Source organism: Camelus ferus, chromosome 30 (assembly GCF_009834535.1).
Source record: "Camelus ferus isolate YT-003-E chromosome 30, BCGSAC_Cfer_1.0, whole genome shotgun sequence".
In the NCBI taxonomy this organism is placed as follows: domain Eukaryota; kingdom Metazoa; phylum Chordata; class Mammalia; order Artiodactyla; family Camelidae; genus Camelus; species Camelus ferus.
This window is the reverse complement of record NC_045725.1, coordinates 22,012,843-22,034,007: the sequence shown is the minus strand read 5'-3', so window position 1 is coordinate 22,034,007 and position 21,165 is coordinate 22,012,843. Positions and strand designations below refer to the sequence as shown.

Here is a 21,165-nt window from a genome sequence, read left to right as displayed (position 1 = left end):
TGTGGGATGAGAAAAAGGCAGCTCGAAGCACTGAGGAAGGCGGAGTACATGCACGGTGCATTCCTATGGTGACTTCAGTCCACTGAAGAAATGACTAACTTTTGGCCCAAGGAGGCATGGGCTTCCTCTTGGGTCAGAAACTGCAGTGCAGTCAGCAGCTCTGCAGAGGGCGGAGGAGGGAGAGGCTCGCGTCGGTCTCTTGTTGACGCCCACATTTTTGATTCAACAATTCTATTTCGAGCGCCTACCCTGCACCAGGCACTGCCAGGTGGTGAGGGCACAATGGTGAGCAAAAGGCAGACCCAGGGCAGCCATCACCAAGACTGAGCCTGACGGGAGAGACACATGCTAAACACATAACCACACAAAGAAATGCAAAGTCACTCATGGTACCTGCCACAGGGAGACATGAACGACACTCTGAAGTACTATGGTCTAGGAGCGGGGTGGCTTCCATGAAGAAGGGACATCTGAACTAAGGGTAGGAGGAAGTGTGTTCCCAACAGCAGGAATAGCGTGTGCAAAGGTCCTGAGGCAAGAAGGAGCTTGGTATGTGCAAGAAGCCTAGTGGGAGCAGACCCAGAAAGCATGTGGGCAGCTCTGATGCAAAACACATCTGGAGATGAAGCAGGCAGGGCCAGGCCACGCAGGACTTCATGGGGGCAACTTAAGGATTTAGGTCTTTATCTCAACAGTGATAAAGTGGGAAATGTCTGAATGTTTTCAGCAGAAGAATGACAAGATCATTTTCATGTTCTGAAAAGACCACTCTACTGCTGTAGGAGGCAGAGGTGGATACAAAAGCCCAGCAGGAGTCTACCAGAGAAGACAGTAGCTTAGACTTGGGAGCTGGTGGTGGAACAGACAGGGAGAACAGAGAGGGGAGTAAAAATGAACAGGGCTTGGTGATGGATTGGATGGGAAATGAGATCAGTATGCATCTGCTTAATTCACTCCAAATTTCTTCCCAGAATGCAAAATAGATACACTAGTTCCCTGCTGATCAGGTTTAGCTGTCTAAAAGGAAAGGCAGTAATTTCACAGATAGGGCACCTAATTGTTATCCTGCTCATCTCATGAGTCTGTTTTGATTATTGCATTATTCTACCTGATTCAGTCCAAAAGTCAGAAAAGTCCACATGAAATAAGCTTTGAGAACTGATTTAAGGAGTAATCAACATGAACTATAATGACTGTCAGAATCTTTATTAGTCCACTAACAATGCAAACATCTTGTGCTTGGTTTTATTTATTAGGTGGAAACAGTTACATTTAACTGGAACTAAGGCATGTTTCCCAGATCGTCTGCTTCTAACTGTGGTGGTGCTAATGTGTTCTGAACCATGTTATTTGAGCTGGTCCTATGGTTTTCTATAAGCAGATACATAAAGAGACTTTTTCTTTTTTGCATTTGATACACAAGATTGATTTTAAATCTTCCTTGGTTCTTTACTCCTCCCTCCATGCATTAAAAATGCAAAGAAGACATAGTTCCAGGATGATTATCCATGTGTTACCCTTTGAAAATTGGCAGTTGAGACCCTTAAATAGGTCCAGCTTAAAAAAAAAAGTCATTGCAATTCAAATTATGTTGTTTTCTCACACTTGGAGCTTCTATTACTTATAACATTATCAACATTTTCAAAATCTAGGTCAGCACTATTCATTCCTTTGCTCAATAAGCATTTAGTAGCCACAGGCTGCATGCTGGGCACTGGAAAACCCAAGACAACCTCAAGGGGCTCCCAGGAGACAGGCAGTCAGTGAGATCAGAGGGCAGTGTGAGCAGGGTTATGGGAGAGAGAAATCGAAACCGTGTTGGTACAGAGAGGGCGCTGCACGGCCAGTGACGTGGCACCGAACGCCCTTGGGGACACCGTTACAGGCACCCCAAGGGGAGAGAAAGGAGGTATCAGAAGGGAAGAGGTGGGCAGTGGCAGCTCCTAAGCTGTGCTGGAAAGGTTTTCATTTGTAAACGCAGGGCACAGGATGGTCAGTGAAGAATTTTTGTTTGGCAAAAGAGTTACATGTCTGGGTTTGCTTTCCGGAACTATTACATCTGGAAGGTTGATGTGGGGCAACAGGGAACAGAGTGGAGCAGGCTGGGGGCCAATGCAGGAACCAGGAAGGCTGTAAATGACATGGCCAAGAAACCAGAGGAGCCTGAACAAGGGAAGGGCGCAGATGAGGAAAGGGATGTAGTTGGAGCCATGGGGTGGATGAGGCTACTCAGCTAGCGTGGGTGGGACGAGGAGAGAAGTGGGCGGGAAGCACGTGCCCGGCGGGGCCAGCAGAAGCAGCGATCCTTCAAGGGGATGCAGGGGGAACGGAGGAAGAAGGGGCAAAGGGGGAGAGGCACTGGGCCCTGCAAGTACTGCAAGGGGATGGTGAGCCGCCGGGATCCAGAGTGACGAGGAAGGAAGCAGACAAGGGCTGGAAGCCATGTGGTGCATCTGGTCCTGGGGAGGCCGCTGCTAAGCCGGAGGGGACAGCTTCTCTGGGGGGAGGCACTTCAGAGAAGACCTTCCTCCCCACAACCCATGGGGGACCATCAACCCAGGACAGCAGTGCCCATTTGTCTCAAGTGAGGATTTTTAGGCAAGAAGCACAATATGGAGCAAAATAAAAACAAAAAACCCCAACAGGTAGGGCAAAATGAGATTTTTTAATGGACTCACTGATCACTTACAATAATTGCAAGGTGTCTCTCATCCCTGGTGCCTGAAGTTCTATGAGCCTCAACCCAGCCAACCAGGAAGGAAAGAAACCGCGGATTCCTCAAGTCGCACCCACTCCCAGGTCTCAACACCAGTGACTGTTCCTGGCTCGAGCATACCTAACAAGTACTTTTGGTACCTATGTGATCACTTTCTTGTTAACCAGTTTTTGTCCCCCTCACCAGTTGTCATTAATTCCCTTATATCCAGCCGCATACGCTTCTTTTTTCTAAAGCTGAGAACCCAAGAGGGCAGAAACCTGACATAAAACCGAGTACACCATCGTGAAGTGACAGAGTATCTAAGTACAGAGTTTTTGGACAGTGGAGTACACTTTCAATGACCTCTGCAGACATAAGGAACAAATCAATGTCACTTTCCACAGGAAACCCTTAAAATGCGCTCCACGAGCCCATGAATGTCAAGGCCATGTGGATCTTGTCTGGGGGACGGGAACTCTTTCTGGGCTTCTGTAAAAGGACAGGTACCAGGGTTGGACAATATCCTGAGAAGTCCTTCCCCAAAGCATCGTTATCACCAGGGAACAAATGAATCCAAAGTTTCGGGTTTAGGACAAACACATCCTACAGGACTTTAGCATGCTGACGAGAATTCCAAGAAGGCAACTTTATCTTCTACATTGACCTCTATGATCAATCCCTAATGACAGTATGGGCGCAAAGCAAGAAGGAATGTTAGAAAACCCGGAGTCTGCTGAGCCCCAAGAAGACAAACTTCATCGTGACAAGAGGATCATTAAAGCAGCAGGAAAAAAGCAAGGCCCCCCAGACATCACCTACTCTTGGTCCCATATTTGTGTCACTAAGTAGACACTTATACTATGTTTTGAAGTACCTAAATTTTAAGACCAAGGTACAAACATTCATGGTCAGATTGGCTTTAGATTAGAAGGAGGTGTTACTCTTGATCCCAGAGGTGTTAGAATTTCTGTAACTTTGCTGGAAGAGAGGGGAGTTGTAACTGGGCTTAGCTTCCTGTCGTGACAATAAGGTACTGATACAGTGAGGTGATAACAATGTCTAAAGCTCCGGGTGGTGGCTTTTAACTGTCCAGCAAAGTTGTAGTGCAGCCTGTGAGGAAGCAAAGACTTTCTGAAAGTCAAGGAGGAGCTCGTGGGGCTCCCCACACATACCTGCCCGAAGTTTTCTTCGTCGATGCAGAACATTAGGTCCAGTTCAGTCGGATCATTTTCTAAGATCCATTTCAAAGAGTTGTAATATTCACTATCCTACAGAAATGACAAGAAAATTAAAATTAAGCATCATTTAAAAAAAAATAAAGACGTCAGGTGAGTTTAATACCTTTATTGTGGTATGAGTCCTGTACAATAAACTACACATATTTCAGATGTACAATTTGATGAATTTTGATAGATGAACACACCAATGGAACCACCACAATCAAGCTAGTTAACATTTCCATGACTCCCCAAGAGGTGCAAATTTCAAACTCCTGATTTATCCCTTCCCATCCCCTTTACTCGCTGGTAACCATAAGTTTGTTCTCTACATCATTTGATTTCTTTAAATAATTATGTCCTTCCAACACAATTCCATTCAGAGTCTCAGGAAATGCATTAGTCACTAATATTTTCTACCCTAAACCTACTCTTCCTGTTTAATTTAAAAATATAAACTACAAATCTCTCTTGGTAGTGACACAGGTTTGTAGTTGGATCCTATCCTCTGGGAAGAGGAAGCAGCCTGCTCCGGAGGGCGGGCATACAGTTATACAACTGCACATGGAGAGATTAACAGACTTCCCACCTTTTAAGAGTGAAAATATTAGAGGAAAATAGGAAGGAGAGAGAATGTTCTAATTATAAACACCAAGGGTTTCAAGGTCCATCCCTTCCTGTGCTTTCACTGCTCTCTACAAGTTCCTGTAAGCAAACAGGACGGCTGCTCTCAAAACCCAGGACAGGCCTGGAGGGTCTGGGCTGCTCTGTCTCCAGGCAGCCCTGGGGGCTCCAAGGCTGGGGACCCGACAGGCTCTAAGAGGACAAGACAGAAAGTGTGCACCAACTCTCTACATGGGGTAAAAAACTAACTTAGACTTTAAGAGTAATTTCCATATTCTTGGCTTCCTCACTATACAGTAATAAAGGCATAAAGCACAAGTTAAAGGTGAAAGTTGAAAAGAAACTGGAGACAGGTACTGTGCAGGAAGCCACCCACGGGAGAGCCAGCGGAGGGGATTCACGTGCACGGCTGGCGTCCTACTCTCCTCTCACACGAAGAGGATGAGCAGAAATAGCAGTGATGCTGTGAGGAATGAGGATATGGCCCAGAGACCCAGCTACACGAGAGACACACAGTCAGCACCACGGCACGGCTGCAGTAGGAAGATGCTTTCTGACTCCAGTGACAGCCTGTGAGAGCAGAGCTGCAAAGACCCCAAATGGACAAAGACAACCCCTGGCGCCTGGGGTGTGACAGTGCTGGCACTTGGGCAAACACCCCTGTGCCTGGAGGTGAGTGATGGGGGGGTTGATACATGAAAAAACAAAACAAAACAAAACAGAAGCAAAGTTTATTAGGAAAAGAGCATCAACTTTTGTTTTTGTAGAAAATCCTTTCAGCTCTGAAATGGTCAGCCTAGATAAAATAAATACAACAAGAAAGCCCAAATCAAGAGCCAGCAATTCCTTTCCACCTTGTCATTCCCCTCCCACACTGCAGTGGTCACTTTCCCTTCTTCCACATGTCGGATGACTGTAAACGTTCTGCCCTTTATCTACTCTTTTAGCCTGTGCCCCTGCCGTTTTTTGAGGCCGGAAAACAGAGGGAGAGCAGACAGATGTCTAAGTGTTCGGTATCTGCAGTTTTCGATGGAAAACAAGGGCTGCAATGAGGTCTCCAGGTGACCTGGGGATTAATTTGGGCAAACCAGTCCTGGGTAAGCGGAAGGAACTGAGATATGGGTGTATCCACCCCAAATCCCATTAACTCGAGAAAATGTGAACAGTGATTTGCTTATTTAAAAAATGAGGGAGAGCAATTCACTTCTTCAACAGTGACATGTTCCCGGTCGTTCGAACTGAATGACGACACCCGTACAAATTGCTGTGACTACAACATGGTCTCAGCCACCTTTCCGTAAGGGGCCCGACGCCCACGGGAGCGACCTGTATTTACTCACCACGGATTCCATGTCGTTCAGAGTTATCTGCTTTCCCAGCATCATTTTGTAAAACGGTCTAATGAAGAAACCTGAAACATGGAGAAAACTGGGTGAGTTTCACGTCTTTGGTGATGCTGTGCATCAGCACACGAAGAACAGATTAACCTGCCCTCAATCTGCACGAGAGACCAGGATGGAACGGTCAGACCTCCGACACAGTTAGGAGGGCGGTTATACTAGCAGAGATGGTAGAGCAGAAAGGGGTCAGAAAGGCTGCTGAGGTGACAAATGAGCTCTCCGTCCTGCAACCCGGGAGTGCCCTGTTCAGCCTCCAGATCCCCCATCTCTTCCTGCTTCTCCTTGTTACTCCCTCCAGGGAGCCTTGACTCTTGGCCAGTCCTTGCTCTTCTGCCCTGATCCCAGCTTCTAAATGCGCCAACCCCACCTGGCCTGGTGAGACTAACCCCAGAGAAGCGCTCCCCGGCCCTCCAACCAAGCCACTTCCTCCCCAGAGCGCTCCCCGTGTTCCCTTCTGCTTGGACTCTGGCCTCCAGCACTGCAATGCTGGTTTCCCACCCCCACCACAATATGCTCACGGAGGTTAGGCTCTCATTTTAAACTTCTCTGTATTTCCCCTGCAGACGCAAAGGATGTCTCCTTACTCGGCAGAAGGTAAGTTACTTGACTTTCTAAGAAGTCTGAATGTGAACAAGGTGGAATGATCCTTGGCACGACCCCAATGTGGCAAATTCAAATACACTCACACTATAAACGTATACGGAGTGAATATACTTCCCTTCTAATCAGAAAAAGTGCTTACTTCCCCAACCCCCCCCCTTAAAATAACACGTTGAACTCAGAGGATCAAAAATCAGTTAGCAATTACCAGTAAAAATTTACTAAGGGAAGAAGTACACAGGGCACATCAATTATTTATTAGAATAGGTAAGGTTCCATAAATGCAATTCACACGATTCTCCTGGAAGTCCCTCTCTGCAGTAACTGCAGTGTCCATCTTAAATCTTACTCTGTCTTCCACCCTCAACCATTTCACCCCTAAATTCTTCAAAAACAAAACACTTCTGATTCTCTTTCCTCACTGATGATTTCTATACTGTTCTTGTAAGGGTACCATTTTTTCAATGACCAAATTCATGAGAAGTCTCTATGATACTGATACAGTCAGGGAGGGGATTTTATGTCTAACTTTCAAGGTACCCTGAAATTCTTCCATGACTTACATTCTCTAAATAATAATGAGATTTTGGGCCATCTGTTCCAGCAATGATCCCAAGGTCAAGGTCTTAGCTGAGTTATAACATTGCTTTCAAATTATTTACAGTCTCTTCACGTTCCAAAAAATAGTACTTTGGGGATAAATAGGGCATTGGCAGCATACTGGATAGATTAGATCATTTTAATTAACTTTTCAATTAGCTTTTTCCATCTGTCAACAAATCTAGTGTTCACTCAAGAAAAGTTATTCCAGAAAACATAGAAAATGCACAAATATGGAATGTTCTGTGCTTAACACTTAAGTTTTTTTATATAGAATTTTTTCAAACTGTATGTAGACACTATGTCTTTAGTGCTCAGATCAAGATGACACAAGGAAAAAGCACTTCCATTATGGGCAAAACATTAAAAAAAACCCGACAACAAAACAAAACTATTGATTTACAGAAAACCAGCAAAATGCTTTTGCTTAAAATCTATGATGTGGAAGAGAAGACACCAAACAAGAGAACACAGACAGCACTGTCCTACATTTATTACTTCAACGCTTTTTAATAACTTACCATCTAAAAGTTTCCCATGAAATACTGCCAGACCAGCAACTCTTCCAATAAAAGTGAAGTAGGACAAATGATCTTCATTACAGAGGCCTGAATTGGGATTGATCTGAAGTGTGTAGTTGTCCCTTTTGGGAAGGAAGAGAGAGAAAAAGAAAGGCAATAGAGAAATGCAATAAGTAAGAAAGCAAGAATTTGAATTTTCTGTTGCCGCCTGTCACTAACCTTTTACAGCGTACCTGCTAACACCCTGCACCTGATAGACAAGGTGTAAAAGCTAGAGGATGGGGCTTCTTTAGTTGGCCCCTTTCCATGACCAATGACTGACGTCTCCTAGAGCAGGTGCATATGCCTTGTTAAGTTACACTGTACGAAAGTGTTGACATCTGACTACTGTTGATGTACAAAAACGTCAATTTCACACGGTTTAGTCAAGTATCTTGGGAAGACAAGAAACCCCACGTACCAAACAGCCTGGACGTGGATTCCCAGCCATGTGAGTGCTGTAGGCTGTCTCTGTGAGGTAGAGGGTTAAATTCCTCTGAGAGGCTTTTGGTTTAGGGGTTGAGATGTTTCCAGGGGCCCAACCCCTGGTCATCTGACCAGCACGCGGCCCTGAAAGGCCCCCAGACCACTGGGAGCTGTTCCAACAGCGTGAACGTCAAAATGCTGCCATGCACGTAACTGTTCTCCTTCAGTCTCATAATCGCGGGGATCAGTGCTTTTCAAAATGGGCTCCGTGCACAGATTCCTCCGGGGGAAGCTTTGGGAATGTGGGTGAGAGGTGAGGATCTCCCCATGGGACTCTCCCTTCCATTTCAATGGCTTTATCAGTTTTAAGAATGGGAAATTCTTGGCTAGAGCATCCGGGAAGAGCACTGAGGCTGCCTTCCAAGAGCCCTCAGGAGAATGACACCAAGGGGAAGACATGGGAGAACCCTTGTCCCCGCAGAGCACAGGCTGCCTTTCAAGGTCACAACTATTCTACTGGCTGCTCGGGTCCAGCTTAAGCCTTTGGAGAAGCCATAGCCTAGAGGAGGAATGATGGTCTTGTAAGCAGCCAGTGCTTGATTCCTGAGAAAGTAATGGTCTCTGCCTCAGTCTGCGTGCCTGGCTATGCTGGAATCCTGGTGCGAGGGGGAGTCCGGGGCCTCCCCCACAGGCCCAGGGCACGGTCCTCTGGATCCGGAAGGACGGGTCCTCCATTTGCCTTTATGTAACGTAACTTCAGAAATTACTCTTGTTCGTAAGACCGTGACCTTCTGAATTCTGACAGCGACAAATTCTCCCAAATTAACATAACATTGCAGGTGAAAATTACCTTGTTCCTCACCAAAAGTACCTAACATATTTTCAATTTCAATTACATGAACCCAACAGACAAGAGAAGAATTATTTTTAGGTGTTCACAAAGTACATTATTTCACCATGTGGAGTCAGAACCAATTCTAGACTTATACTGGGCGGGGAGGGGCTGAAATTATCAGTGTTAATTCATCTCAAATAAGCGAGCTGCTTATCCGTTCGTTAAGTTTAAACCTGTGAAGCATACAGCTGCTTCAGTGGGGACACCGTGAACGCACCCCGGACACTTACGTTGCAGAGTACTCGAAGAGACCATAGTAGGGGTTGAACATCTCTTTGGACAGTAAGAAGAACCATTCTCTGGCCACACCCCCATAGTCCAGACCTTTCTCTGATTCAAATTCAATCCACAGCCTAGCTTTCAGGACATCTGGCCTTTTCACAGACATGATTCTCCGATAGGACTCTTCAAATATGTTATTTCTGTGAAGCTTCATTTCAAACCTATTTGGAATATCAGCCTATACAAAAGAAAAAAAAAACACACACACACAATCAGACAGTAAATAAATATACATCTTACTTCCTAAAAGAAAAAACAAAGAGTAGAAATGATGGCAGTCTTCAAATAAACAAGCAGTGAGGCATGGTTCCAAATGAGATGAGATTCTCCCCTTCCTGGATTTTTCTTCGCAGACAGAAAGCCTCAGTCTGTCAAGAGGAGACACACAGCATCCAACAGCGGCTGTGGGACTGAGCCGGCAACGTGTGCTGCAGGAGAAACTGTGCTGGGTCAAGACAGTCACCCTTTCTCCCTTTTATAAACAATTGTGGGGCACTTATCCACCCCTGGCAACTGAAATATGGTCAACTCTGTATATTGTTTCAGTCAAAGAAAGGGACTTCAAGTCTAGGGAATTAAAGCCCATAGACAAGCTCCCCCCCCCCCCCCCCCCGCCGGCTGGGACCATTCTCGGGACTCCAGCTGGTAGACACGACCTATGATGCCCACAAGCTAAATAACTCTGTTGCCATGGGGAGTGGGACCCTGGTTATTGTGTCAAGTTGTGGGAAAGCATCCCAAAGGCTCCAGTTAATAAACGTGAAAATAAAAAAGCACGACTGAAGTTATGAATAACTGCCTCCTAGAAAAAATTGGTCCAGGGTCAGTTTTGCTATGATGATTAATGTGCACAGCCAGTTTCCAGGCAGAAGGTACCACAGTGAAAGTGCCAGAGTGAGACAGGATGATAGCCACAAAGTCATCACTTATCACTGGGGGAGATGCAGGTGACTCACAAGGAAACACTGGATGCTATGTGTTAAAAAACTGGATTCTATGTGTTCAAATTTGAGTCATTTCTTTAAAAGGAGTCACCCAAGAGCTACATGAGTCAGCAATGTTGGAAGAGAGAACAGAAGCCCTAAGTGGGAGATGCCCGAAGCAGAGGCAGAGATGTCTCAAGCTTTTCTGCATCCCTGGTGCCTCATCTACAGCAGATGCCCAGAAAGTGAGGCATCAGTTGAGGGAGTGGAGTGGGGAGGGATGGCGACAGAGCACAGGCAAGCAGGGGTGATCTGAGCTGTGCAGACACTCCCTTCCTCAATGAGAAGCCACCAAGAAACTGGTGCAGAAGCACCAAAAAAAAAAAAAAAAAAAAAAAAAAAAGGTGAAGACACAAATTGAGGAGAAAACTGGTAAAATCTATGCCACAGAGGTGAAATCAGAAAGCAAAACTGAAGACATAATGTTAAAGTATTTGGGGAGATACTTTAGTAAAAAATACATTGTAATTTAAAACACTCTCTTAAAAAAAAAAACCTTAAAGGGTTTCTCAGTTGTCAAAATCTTATTGAGTTTCCCAGTGAGAATTAATCCAAAAGTTGTATTTGGTCTGAATATGCCCAATATTATAACTAAATACTATAAATTATACTTATGTTGTACATATTATAATCAAAACCATGCTTCTGAATTTAAAGAGACAGACTCAAACATTTTTCTAATTAGAATCTAGGTTTTATTAAATATGATAACTATAAGCCATTGCACAGGCTTCTCCAAATTTTCTGACTAGGTCCTGAATTATTTTATATCCTGTAAAAATCATTTCTATCTTTTCACGTATTACATAAGAAATTACCTTCGGGTGATTTGATATGTAATACTAAGTTAATCCTCACTTACCATTTCTGTTAAAAAGAAAATTCAGATTGAAGATCCAGGTGGATCAAAGTGCAGTGAAAAAGGAAGGTAATATTTTTAGTACACACATAAAAATAACAAACAAGTTGTTCTCAATGAAGTAATTCTGGTAACTTACAAATGACTAACGTGGCATTTGGAAGACATGTACTCACAGGTTTCTTTAATTTCTTCCTAAAGTAGTCATATTTCTGCTTAAATTCCCTGGAGTAAGGAACAGCCTGGAAGACAAATTTATAATTATAGAGAATATGAACAAGATGCTTGAAATTTTATGTTTACTAAGCTGACATTCAGAAAATCTCATGAATCGTAAACCTTGAAACTTATCACTCTCCATATTATCACTGGCACTTACATTGTCAAACGGACCGATAATTCAAAATATAATTTGAATTGAATCAATTTAAAGCCACGAAAGTAGCATTTTAAATACATGTATTGGTCTCTTAGCTCAGCATGTGATGTTACAAACTTTACTTCCTTCAGCTCCTCCAGTTTTTAAGAGATTCTCAAACCTGCAATCTTCTGCTGACCCCAGTAGAGTCCCTGCAATTCCAAAGCCTCCCCTTGCACTCATGTGACCACTGACGAAAGGCTGGCGCACTCCCTGTGATTGGGGCAGCCCATTCCACAGACTCTTCCCCAGGGTTCCACACCAGGCGTCCTCACTGCCAAGCAATGGGCTGTCACTCTTCTTTATGAACACGGTGTGTGTGTGGCACTAATTTAAGAGGGCGCAACATCTAAGAGGAACTGATTCTTTCCCCACTGGCATAGATGAGGGCACTATCAGAAAGTCAGCAGGTCCGCGAACGTGAAGATTCTTAACTCTGCCAGCTCCAGGGGTCAGCGCCAATCTCACCCAAACTTTTGCAGATTTTTAGAGCCAGAAGAGATTTAGAATACAATTTAAATTTGTTAGCCTGCATACACTATCCTTGGCCTAAAGAAATGTCAAAACTCTATGAATACAGGATCTAGTTTTGCTTCATATACAAAGAGCACATTTTGATTTTAATACTTTTAATCTACCCTTTTATAAAAGACAAAAGAAAATATTTAGTTTTGTAACCAGTTGCAAGTCATTTTTTCCCCTTTCCTTTGAAAGCCCTGTGAAAAGGCCAACGTAGGTGTCCCTCATTTGGAAATTCTGGTAAGGGGAAGATGAGAGTTATGCTGAACTTCTCAATTATACCAGCCAGTCCCTTGGCATCAAGGCAGGCAGCAGTACAGTGTATATAGATGCAACTAAATTATTATACGGAAGAGTCAGAACTTGGGAATACTGACCGGACCAGTAATCGCTGGGTTCTGCAGTCTTGGGTCTTCCCACTGAGTAATTTTGCTATCTGAAAATTAATATTGAAAAAAAAATCAGCTTATTAGTTCAAATCTATTTCATGTCAAGAACGTTTTAGAAAGAATTATTTCTGGATTTTCCAAAAGCTGTCCAGTTCCCCATCCTGACCCCCAAAGGTAAATAACTTAGTATTTCAGGGTTAGAAGAGAACTATTTGCTATATGTTCCCCAACATACTGTTTAGTTAAAGCAATCAGTAACGCACAACTAAAGTAAACCCATCTATTCACACTGCTTTTGGCAAGCAATCTGCTGAAATTTCAATTATAAACCCCTGATCTTTCAAGGATTTATAACTTGACTTTCCTTTAATTGAAAAAAGGCATGAAAAATCTTAGTCCCCCAAAAGTTAACATACACACAATTTTTTCTCATTTCAAATACTTTTTCCTTTGCTTATGGTGTTGCAAAACTGCTCTCAACTAAGAATCCTACGTTGAACAAACGAATTATCCATTCCATGTGTCACTCATACACACACAAATACCAGAACAGCTAAGGCAGTCCAAAAAATGAGTATTAGATACAGCAGAGGAGGATTCCAGAGAAAAGGTTCCCTTTTGGACAAGATGGCAAGAAGCAGTTTTCTTTCTTCCAAATGAGTCAATGTCAACAAGATTGGTAAATGGCACCTGTACTGCTACCTAACGGTGTAGGTGGAAACACACAATGGCTACCTGGATCACACGGGGTTTGTGACTGTGCATTAATTAAAAAGGCTTTATGGATTACTGTGTGTGAAGGGGGGTGCAGAAATCAACTCACAAGAAAGATAAGGGCAGGGGAGTGGGAAAAGATTCTCTCCAGAGTTTTAGGAAATATAAGCTGGTTTTGAAAAAAATTTTTTTTTGTTTGACAAAAATATTCTGTTTATTCCTTTTATACTCAGTAAGTAGACTGAAGAGAATAACTAATACATTTGGTTTTAATGACTATCTCAGGAATTTTTCAGTTTGATAGGATAATTATTTTAATAAAAGCAGAGGTTAAGTTTAAAAATAAAGCTACCAAAGCACAAGATGATTCTAGAGTCAGGCTGGCAGAAAATTTACATGAAATGTTTCAACTGTTTTATAGAACACTGAAGGAAGCAAAAGGTATTTTGGGGGTCCCTTACTTTGAAAACAGAACTTTTTGGAAAGTAAGAGCTGCTATTGCGATGAAGAAAAAGAAGAGAAAACTAAATAAAAGAAAAAGAATACAGCTGAGCAAAACTGCCTTAGACTATATAACCTTCTCACCTGGGCATCATTATCAAAGCAGAAAACAAATTAAACACTTCCTACATATGTCAACTTCCAAATCTCCAGTCCAGACGGCAACTTCAAGCTCCTCCCGACACCCGGACTTCCCATGGGTACCTCAGACCCAACTCTGCCAAAATCGAACCCATCATCTTCCAATACCGAAATGGTTCATATAACCCTGTATGTATTCCTCATTAAAAGCATCACGATGCATTTAACTATTCAAATCTGGAACCTGGCCACATCCTCCATCCTCCCTCACCTTTCATTCCAAGGGTTACCCAATGATAAGGCTTCTTTCTGGAGCGCTCATCTTTTCTCTGCACTACTCTCCTTGGCCTCAGGTTTCCTTGAGCTTCAGGATCACTCACAACTGTTACAAACTTCCTTTAAAGCCCTGCCATCTAAAGAACAAATCTGATCATTGTCAGTCCCCTCTGGAAAATCCCCCAGGCATGTCCTTTTGGTGGCGGACGGGACCGGAGCTCCCACACTGGGAGACTCGACGTGTGTGTGTGTGTGTGTGTGTGTGTGTGTGTGTGTGTGTGTGTGTGTGTGTGTGTGTGTGTGTGTGTGTGTGTGTGTGTGTGTGTGTGTGTGTGTGTGTGTGTGTGTGTGTGTGTGTGTGTGTGTGTGTGTCCGTCCCCGTGTCCGGCCTCCTCTGCACACAGGACATTTGCAACCCTGTGAACCTGGTGCCATCTGCGCTGCATATACCTGCACGTGCTCTCTCTCTCCTAGAATCGCTCTTCACTGGGCGTGCCTGGCTCAATCTCCCTCATTATTTGGGATCCATCTGAAAGTAACCCATTCCATAAGGCCCTCTTGCAGCCTCTTCCCACTCTGGGAGCCCACCCACTTAAGTAAGTACTTCTACATAACAACTGGTTCATTCCCCCAGTACAACACTGACACCATCTCCTGGCACTCCCAACTAGAGTATCAGCCCACTGAGGACAGGGACTGTGTGCTGTTCATCTCTGGAGCCCCTCTGCACCACTTAACACATTTCCCAGCATGTAACAGGAGCCTGATATGTAATTTTTCAAATGACCAAATGAAGCTGATGGTGAAAACACATTCCTTTGAAAACAGTCAATGCTTTCAGAACCACATCTGTTTCTGTATAGTTACAATAAAGATCAATTTTGTAGTTAAGAACTATCAATATACGAACGTCAATGGCCAGTTTCCCATTTTGTCCTAAAACTTTTGAATCTAAACCTGCGTTTTGTCTTTGAGACATTATATTTCAAGTAAAGGGGCAAGAATGAAGCAGAAGAACAAGAAACTCAGGCCATTTAACAACTATCAACAGATCTGGTGAGACTGATGGCAGGAAAGACTAACACCGCATCTTACAGCATCCCTGGAATTTTTTCCTCTGTCTTGGTATATATAAGCTGTCCTTGGCCAGCTACTCAGAGGCTGCGCAGAAGAAGAATTACATGACTCCTAAGAGAAGTAGAGATTCAGTTCAAGACCTTCCCTTAATCTTTTACACCAGGCTTGAGACACAGAAGCTATTTGATAAATGTCAACCAAATTAATCTCGGAGTCTAAAGAGGAGAATAGTATTAGGCATTTATGTTCTCCTGAAAATGTCTTACTTCTCAAGAATTTATGAAGCAGAAAATGAAAAACGTAATGAATTAGAAGCCAAGCACTGCTGTCTCTGTCGGTCAGTGCGCAGCCACAGGTCCTGCACATGGCAGGACAGCAAAATGAGATGCTGGATTTTCCTAGAAGTTAGATCTGGGGAAAATATGCAGAAGGAGAGGCTCATTTGGAAGGTAAGGAATTCCTAAACGTCAGCTACCAGGTAATTAAACCCATTTCGGAGTGGTTTGGAGTAACCGTCAGTCTGATAAAGCATCTTTAAAAAGACAGGTAGTTCACATTTCTCAAAGACTGGAATCTGGCAAAAAAAAAAAAAAAAAAAAATAGCATACGATTTTGAATGCTGTTTCATTGATACACACCTCTTCATTGCTTTCCATTGAATAAATGTTGATGAATTAGGGAGAAATGGCGGAAATGCTCCACTACCAGCTAGTGAGTTTCTCCTAAACAGAGCTTTTACTCACATGGTCCCTGGTTATCTAATTGACACCATATTTGGTTAAGAGGACTTTTCAGTGTAGTTGAGCAAAGGGAAATTTTAATCTGCAGGTAAAAGCATCACAAGTTTCACCCTGGCATAGCTCAGAGCACCCAGGCTCTGCACCTGGTCTACCCTCCATCCTCTGGCTCCCAAGAGCGAAGAAGGGGAGCCTCTCATGTGCTGTCTGGTCTGGAAAGAGGAGGGGGGAACATCTGAGTGGAACTTGGAGGGACCAATTAGGAATAAGAAACTGCCCAGGCACTTAGCAAGTAACTGCCCTCTCCCACCTCCAGGCAGACAGGAGCTGAGCAGGCCAGAGGCTGGAGAGACGGCTACGGTTACTTCTCAAGGCAAGTTCTCTCCACTTTCTAATCAAGGACATCAGCTTCTTAAGATAACACACCTTCATCCCTGGCCCTCTGTGAACGGACTTCGAATCATCACTTAACAAGCATTTGCTACATGCTATACTAGGTCTATGAACGCCTCTAGAAAAACAGTCTATGATTTTATTATTTCCAATGTAAACTAGGATGGCCCTTTGCAGTAGTGTTTTTCTTGTTTCTGGGTCCTTGCAGCACCCCAAGAACATTTCATAAAGTCCTTTTCAGGCTGACCTGACGTCAGATCCCCAGCCAGAACACGGCCACAGTGTTGTGTGAAGTGCTCTGTGCAGCAGACCAAGCCTGTGCCAACGGTCAAGACCTGGTTTTAATAAAATGTCATTATTATTGATACCTCCCTTTGAAAACTGAAATTGTAGTGCGTAAGGAAACCTGAAAATTGCCTTTTTAGTGGGAAAAGGGGGTGTCACTCCTCTTGTATTTTAGCAAATTATGCTAAGAAATAGTAGAATTACAAATAATATGTCAAGAAAAAAGAGGGGGTACATGCATATTTTAAAACATTTATGGCAGCAATTCTACGTTCACTGTAAAATTCTGGAAAACAGGCAAAAATCGGTATTTCTACTGGTCAAAGACAAAAACTAGGCCTATGTACCTTGAAGTATCTAATTTTAACCAAGGGTACTTTTGGTTTAATTCTGTATTGTTGGGCTTCTTGCTTAATCAGATTTATAAAAACCCCTCAAGCTCCTGTGCCTAAAAAGGAAGGTCTGTCTTCGAGGCACTGGCCATTTAGGAAGCCTCAAAGAGGCCCTAAAACTACCAGATAGTGACCAGCCCCATCCACAGGAGGAGTCCTTGTGGCCAGACTTCCCAATCAGCTCAGCAACGTGCTTAACTAACCAACGTGATGATTAGTTACAAAAATGTGAGGCTGGCAAACCTGGAGCAGACTTCCTGAACGGAAGGAAAACAAAGCTCAAGCTACTACCCGATCACACATGGATCTGAACTTTAAATCTGTCTGAGGACTTCTTTTTAAAATACACTTTCAGAAGTTTTAAGGAATAGGCAAATATGGAGAACATGTCACTTCAACAAGGGGTAAAAAACAAAACACTGGCTAAAAGCAAACCTTTATTAGTTTAACTTTTAGTTGGCATGAGAAACCACACATTTATTCACAGGGGCTGGAGCAAATGGCTACAGCAAATATACGGCAATTTCAAGAAGAGAGCTGCATGTATATTAGTGTGTTGGGTGCAGAGAAACATGCCATGAATAGAAAATAAGTCAGAACGGGCATCTTGCCCGGAGACCTCTGAAGGCAGTGTTTAAAAACCGTAGCCGCTGCTTCAAGCACTGCTCAGACATAGAGTTTGGACTCAATCATCACTTCTAATCTTATTTTCTATTACCAGAGTGCATTTATTAAAAGCGCAACAGTCAAGGGGTCATCAACCAAAAAAATTTTTTTAATAAAAAAAAGTTAATAGGTCATAAGATCAATTGGGAAGGGCTACTTGAAAGCAAACTTGGGATGAATGCACAGTACCGTACGAGGGCACTGAGTCTCTGGGATCATTCTCGCCACATAACACCTGGCTGCCTAGACAAAGAGTAAACACAGCTTTCACTGTAGTATGAGTTACCCTTGTGCACCCCTCCCCAGCCTGCAACACCTGTGTGTCCAAAACAGCGCCTACTTACTATGATCGATGTAAAACGTTCGGCCATCCAAGTGAATTCTTTCTTCCCAACCAGGCTGGTATTAGGGGAAAGAGAGCGAGAGAGAAGACAAACATTAGCTAGCAGTTCCAAATCAAAGGCAAAAGCAAAAGACTCTAGGACACCTTCTTACCCTAGGGTCTGTTTTTACATAAAGAAGAAACTAAATACAAACATCTCAAATGAACTCTTGACAACACCCAGCCAACACACGTTAGCACGTGTGCTACAGTCTCAGATGCGTGCACTGTACGGTGAACAGGAAGTGGAGTATTATTTCAAAAGCTTCAAAGGGAGACGTCAGCATACTGTGGAACAGTTGAGCCTAGGGTTTCTGAATAGCTCACGTAATTAAATGAATATTTACTGAGCACTGAAGGGAGGAGGAAGGTTGATATAAGAATATTAGAGATGAATGCTTTATTCATGTCACCAGGTGGTTGAACAACCTACTACCCATATTCTCTGCTGCGAACTCTCACTACTCAGACTCAGGAACCAAACAGATTTGGATAATTTTTCCAAGAAAAGGCTGGTATGCTTTCATTACCTGAGCTGTGCTTGAGTCCTATCTGAAACTCAAGAATCCAACAACCTGCAACCTTTCACTTTTAAACTCTCCAGTCTCTCCCCTGGGCTCTTTCCATCTAAGCTCCAGAACCACGTATTTGGAGAGTGTGAGATATTTGGATAACCTGATGGATAAAGACTGAAACCTAATCTTCTAGCTTCAAATTTTGCCATAATATCCTACACACCAGGCAACAGAAAGGTTCTCAGAAAACAATAACCAAAAAAATTCCTAGCACCTTTCCATTTTAAAGCAGTCTTAGAGTCTCTCCACCTTCCTACCCCTATAAGGCTTTTAAAAATTGGGGGTGGGTCAAGGAGGATGCATGGTGAAGGTTTCATTCAAAAATCTAATTTTGAGTAAATAGCTCGAAGATTTCCACTCAGGCCCCAAAAGAGAACAAACTAATAAAAAAAATTAGATTTATAAACGGTCATCCACAAGGGAGAAAAACTTAAACTATCTGCAGGATAAATGACATGTAGAAACCTTCTGTGATTACTTATGCCTTTTTCTCCCATTTTTTTTTTAATATTTTTGTTCCTACGACTAAATCAGCAATATCGGCAGAAATTAGTGGTTGCTAAGTTACAAAATAAATGTGTGCTGCTTAAACTGTCACCTGTAGAGAATGCCTCGCCCAACCCAGTTGCAAGTTCTACCTTCCACTAGCAGCGAGCATCTCAGAAAGCTCACTGAGAAGACTAGGTGCCCTGTGAACTGGGTGTGCTATGAGAGTTCAGTCATACACTCAATTCTATTAAGAAATTACAGAACAGTGGGACTCAAAAAGCCCAGAGAAAGAGAAGATGACAGGGCTTCCCTATCAACCAGTGGGCAGATGAATGAATAAACATTTTCAGACTGGTCCATGGGTCGGCAGTGTACTCACAGGAAGAGGGCCAAGGTCATTGGGGTTTAAAGATGCCTTTGACCGCATGTGTACTGGAAATTTCAGGCGTGGATCTTCCTGCAGGAGAAATGTAAAAGGCAGAAGATGTTAGGAGTGACTGTCTGTGGGCGATTACTGGCTCCTCCCCTTCCAGAGTTGTGTGTTCCAAGGCAACCACAACCAGGCTGTGTGTGCATGGGGCTGCACTCCCGCTGCATGGGGGGCGGGAGGGTCCCATCTGTGTATAAGAAGCCTGACTGACCTTCTCTCAAAAAAGATCTATTCTTTATCCTTGTGCTTGATGAAAGGAGAGTGAAAATATTTAAGTACAAGGTTAACCATTTTCCCAAGACCTTGAGCAGGTGAAGATGAAGAGGGTCCCAGCAGTGATGTCACCATGGAAACCAGATGCAGGATGCCAGTGAGGATGAGGCTTTCTTTACTCCACAGAAAGGGAGGCGGGACACTGGTTTGTATAGCTCCCTAAGGATCCTGAGCTCTGGGGTGAGGGCTCAGGAACACCCTCTCCATCAGCACTTGAGTTTGCTTGCTGCTCCTTTCGACCTGTTCTTGAACTAAAGCAGAAAATCTGAATCTGGCCGGTCAAGTCCTATACTGCCCCAGAGTTAGCTGGCAACATCACTCAAAGTCACATCATGATGACAGAACCTTACTGAGACCCTTGATCATGTTCTACAAATCAGATCCTAAAAGTTTATAAAATATTTTTCTTAAGGGATATGCTTCATAAGATACCACACAGAACCTTTAACAGAAGAGAAATATGTACTCTGACATCTTGAGTCATGCTGGGTAATCTGCAAAGAATGGTCAAACCTATGACCTTGCAGCTACTCCTGGTAGGAGGCTGGGCACATAATCTCTGTTCCTTTAGATGAGGAAGCTGAGTTTTACAGAGAACAAGAACTTACCAAGAGGTTCTGGTCTAGAGTCTGGGAGCTGCCCCTCACTTACACAGGCCCAATTAAAACGCAATGTAACTTAGAGAATTCCTACTTTAAACTCAAAAGATCAGAAAACAAATGATAAAACCCAGAATAACACAGTTAACCTAATAAGCTTAAGATTTTAAAAAAAATTCACAAACAAATCTAAAACCTTAAAAAAAAAACCCTTTATTTCAATTACATTAAAGCATCTGTTGCTGTCATATTACTAAAAGGTTTTCTGCCTCAACATTTTCCCAAGTTAACAAGAAAATGAAATATGTTATAAACCTGGGAAAATAATGAAACTCACTTTTTTTGGAGATAGGAAATTACATATGATTATAAATGATTATACACCAAGGCTGCACTCAAAATCTACTAGATTATGGAGAGTGACTGGGTACGGGGGTTTCTTTGTGGCTGATAAAACTGTTCTAAAACTGATGATGCTGATGGTTTTACAGCTTTGCTTGATGGTCTAAAAATCATTCAATTGTACATTTTAAATGAGTGAATTGTATGGCATGTGAGTTATACCTCAATAAAGCTGTTACAAATTTCTTCCCCCCGCAAGCTAACAGTATAAACCATTGCTATCCCTGGGTACTACCAAAGTCATAGATTTTTGGAAGTGACAAGAATAACAACAAAAAGTCATATACAAGCAAATCACCCTTTGCTCTCGGTTAGCTATAAGCAAATCTGTAATTGAAGTAATAAATCATGCTGGAAATTTCTTATGGAAATGGATCCTAAACCTTGTTAAAGGATAATCTGAGGCATAAAATAATTCAGCAC

General features: G+C 43.1%; 1 protein-coding gene across 16 annotated transcripts in view; it reads right to left on the bottom strand.

Annotated features, from left to right (window-relative positions):
• The window catches only part of NEDD4L (NEDD4 like E3 ubiquitin protein ligase), a 299,160-nt gene that overhangs the window by 20,135 nt on the left and 257,860 nt on the right, over window positions 1-21,165 (bottom strand). For 9 of the 16 annotated variants that reach the window (XM_032470627.1, XM_032470628.1, XM_032470632.1 and 6 more), the window contains 9 exons: window positions 19,418-19,495; window positions 17,937-17,991; window positions 17,782-17,835; window positions 12,459-12,517; window positions 11,321-11,386; window positions 9,251-9,480; window positions 7,661-7,782; window positions 5,880-5,950; window positions 3,871-3,966 (listed from right to left, as the gene is read on the bottom strand). In XM_032470627.1, coding sequence (XP_032326518.1) covers window positions 3,871-3,966; window positions 5,880-5,950; window positions 7,661-7,782; window positions 9,251-9,480; window positions 11,321-11,386; window positions 12,459-12,517; window positions 17,782-17,835; window positions 17,937-17,991; window positions 19,418-19,495 — 831 coding nt within the window. The remainder of the gene's footprint in view (window positions 1-3,870; window positions 3,967-5,879; window positions 5,951-7,660; window positions 7,783-9,250; window positions 9,481-11,320; window positions 11,387-12,458; window positions 12,518-17,781; window positions 17,836-17,936; window positions 17,992-19,417; window positions 19,496-21,165) is intronic. The other 7 variants (XM_032470629.1, XM_032470630.1, XM_032470633.1 and 4 more) reach the window with 1 other exon arrangement.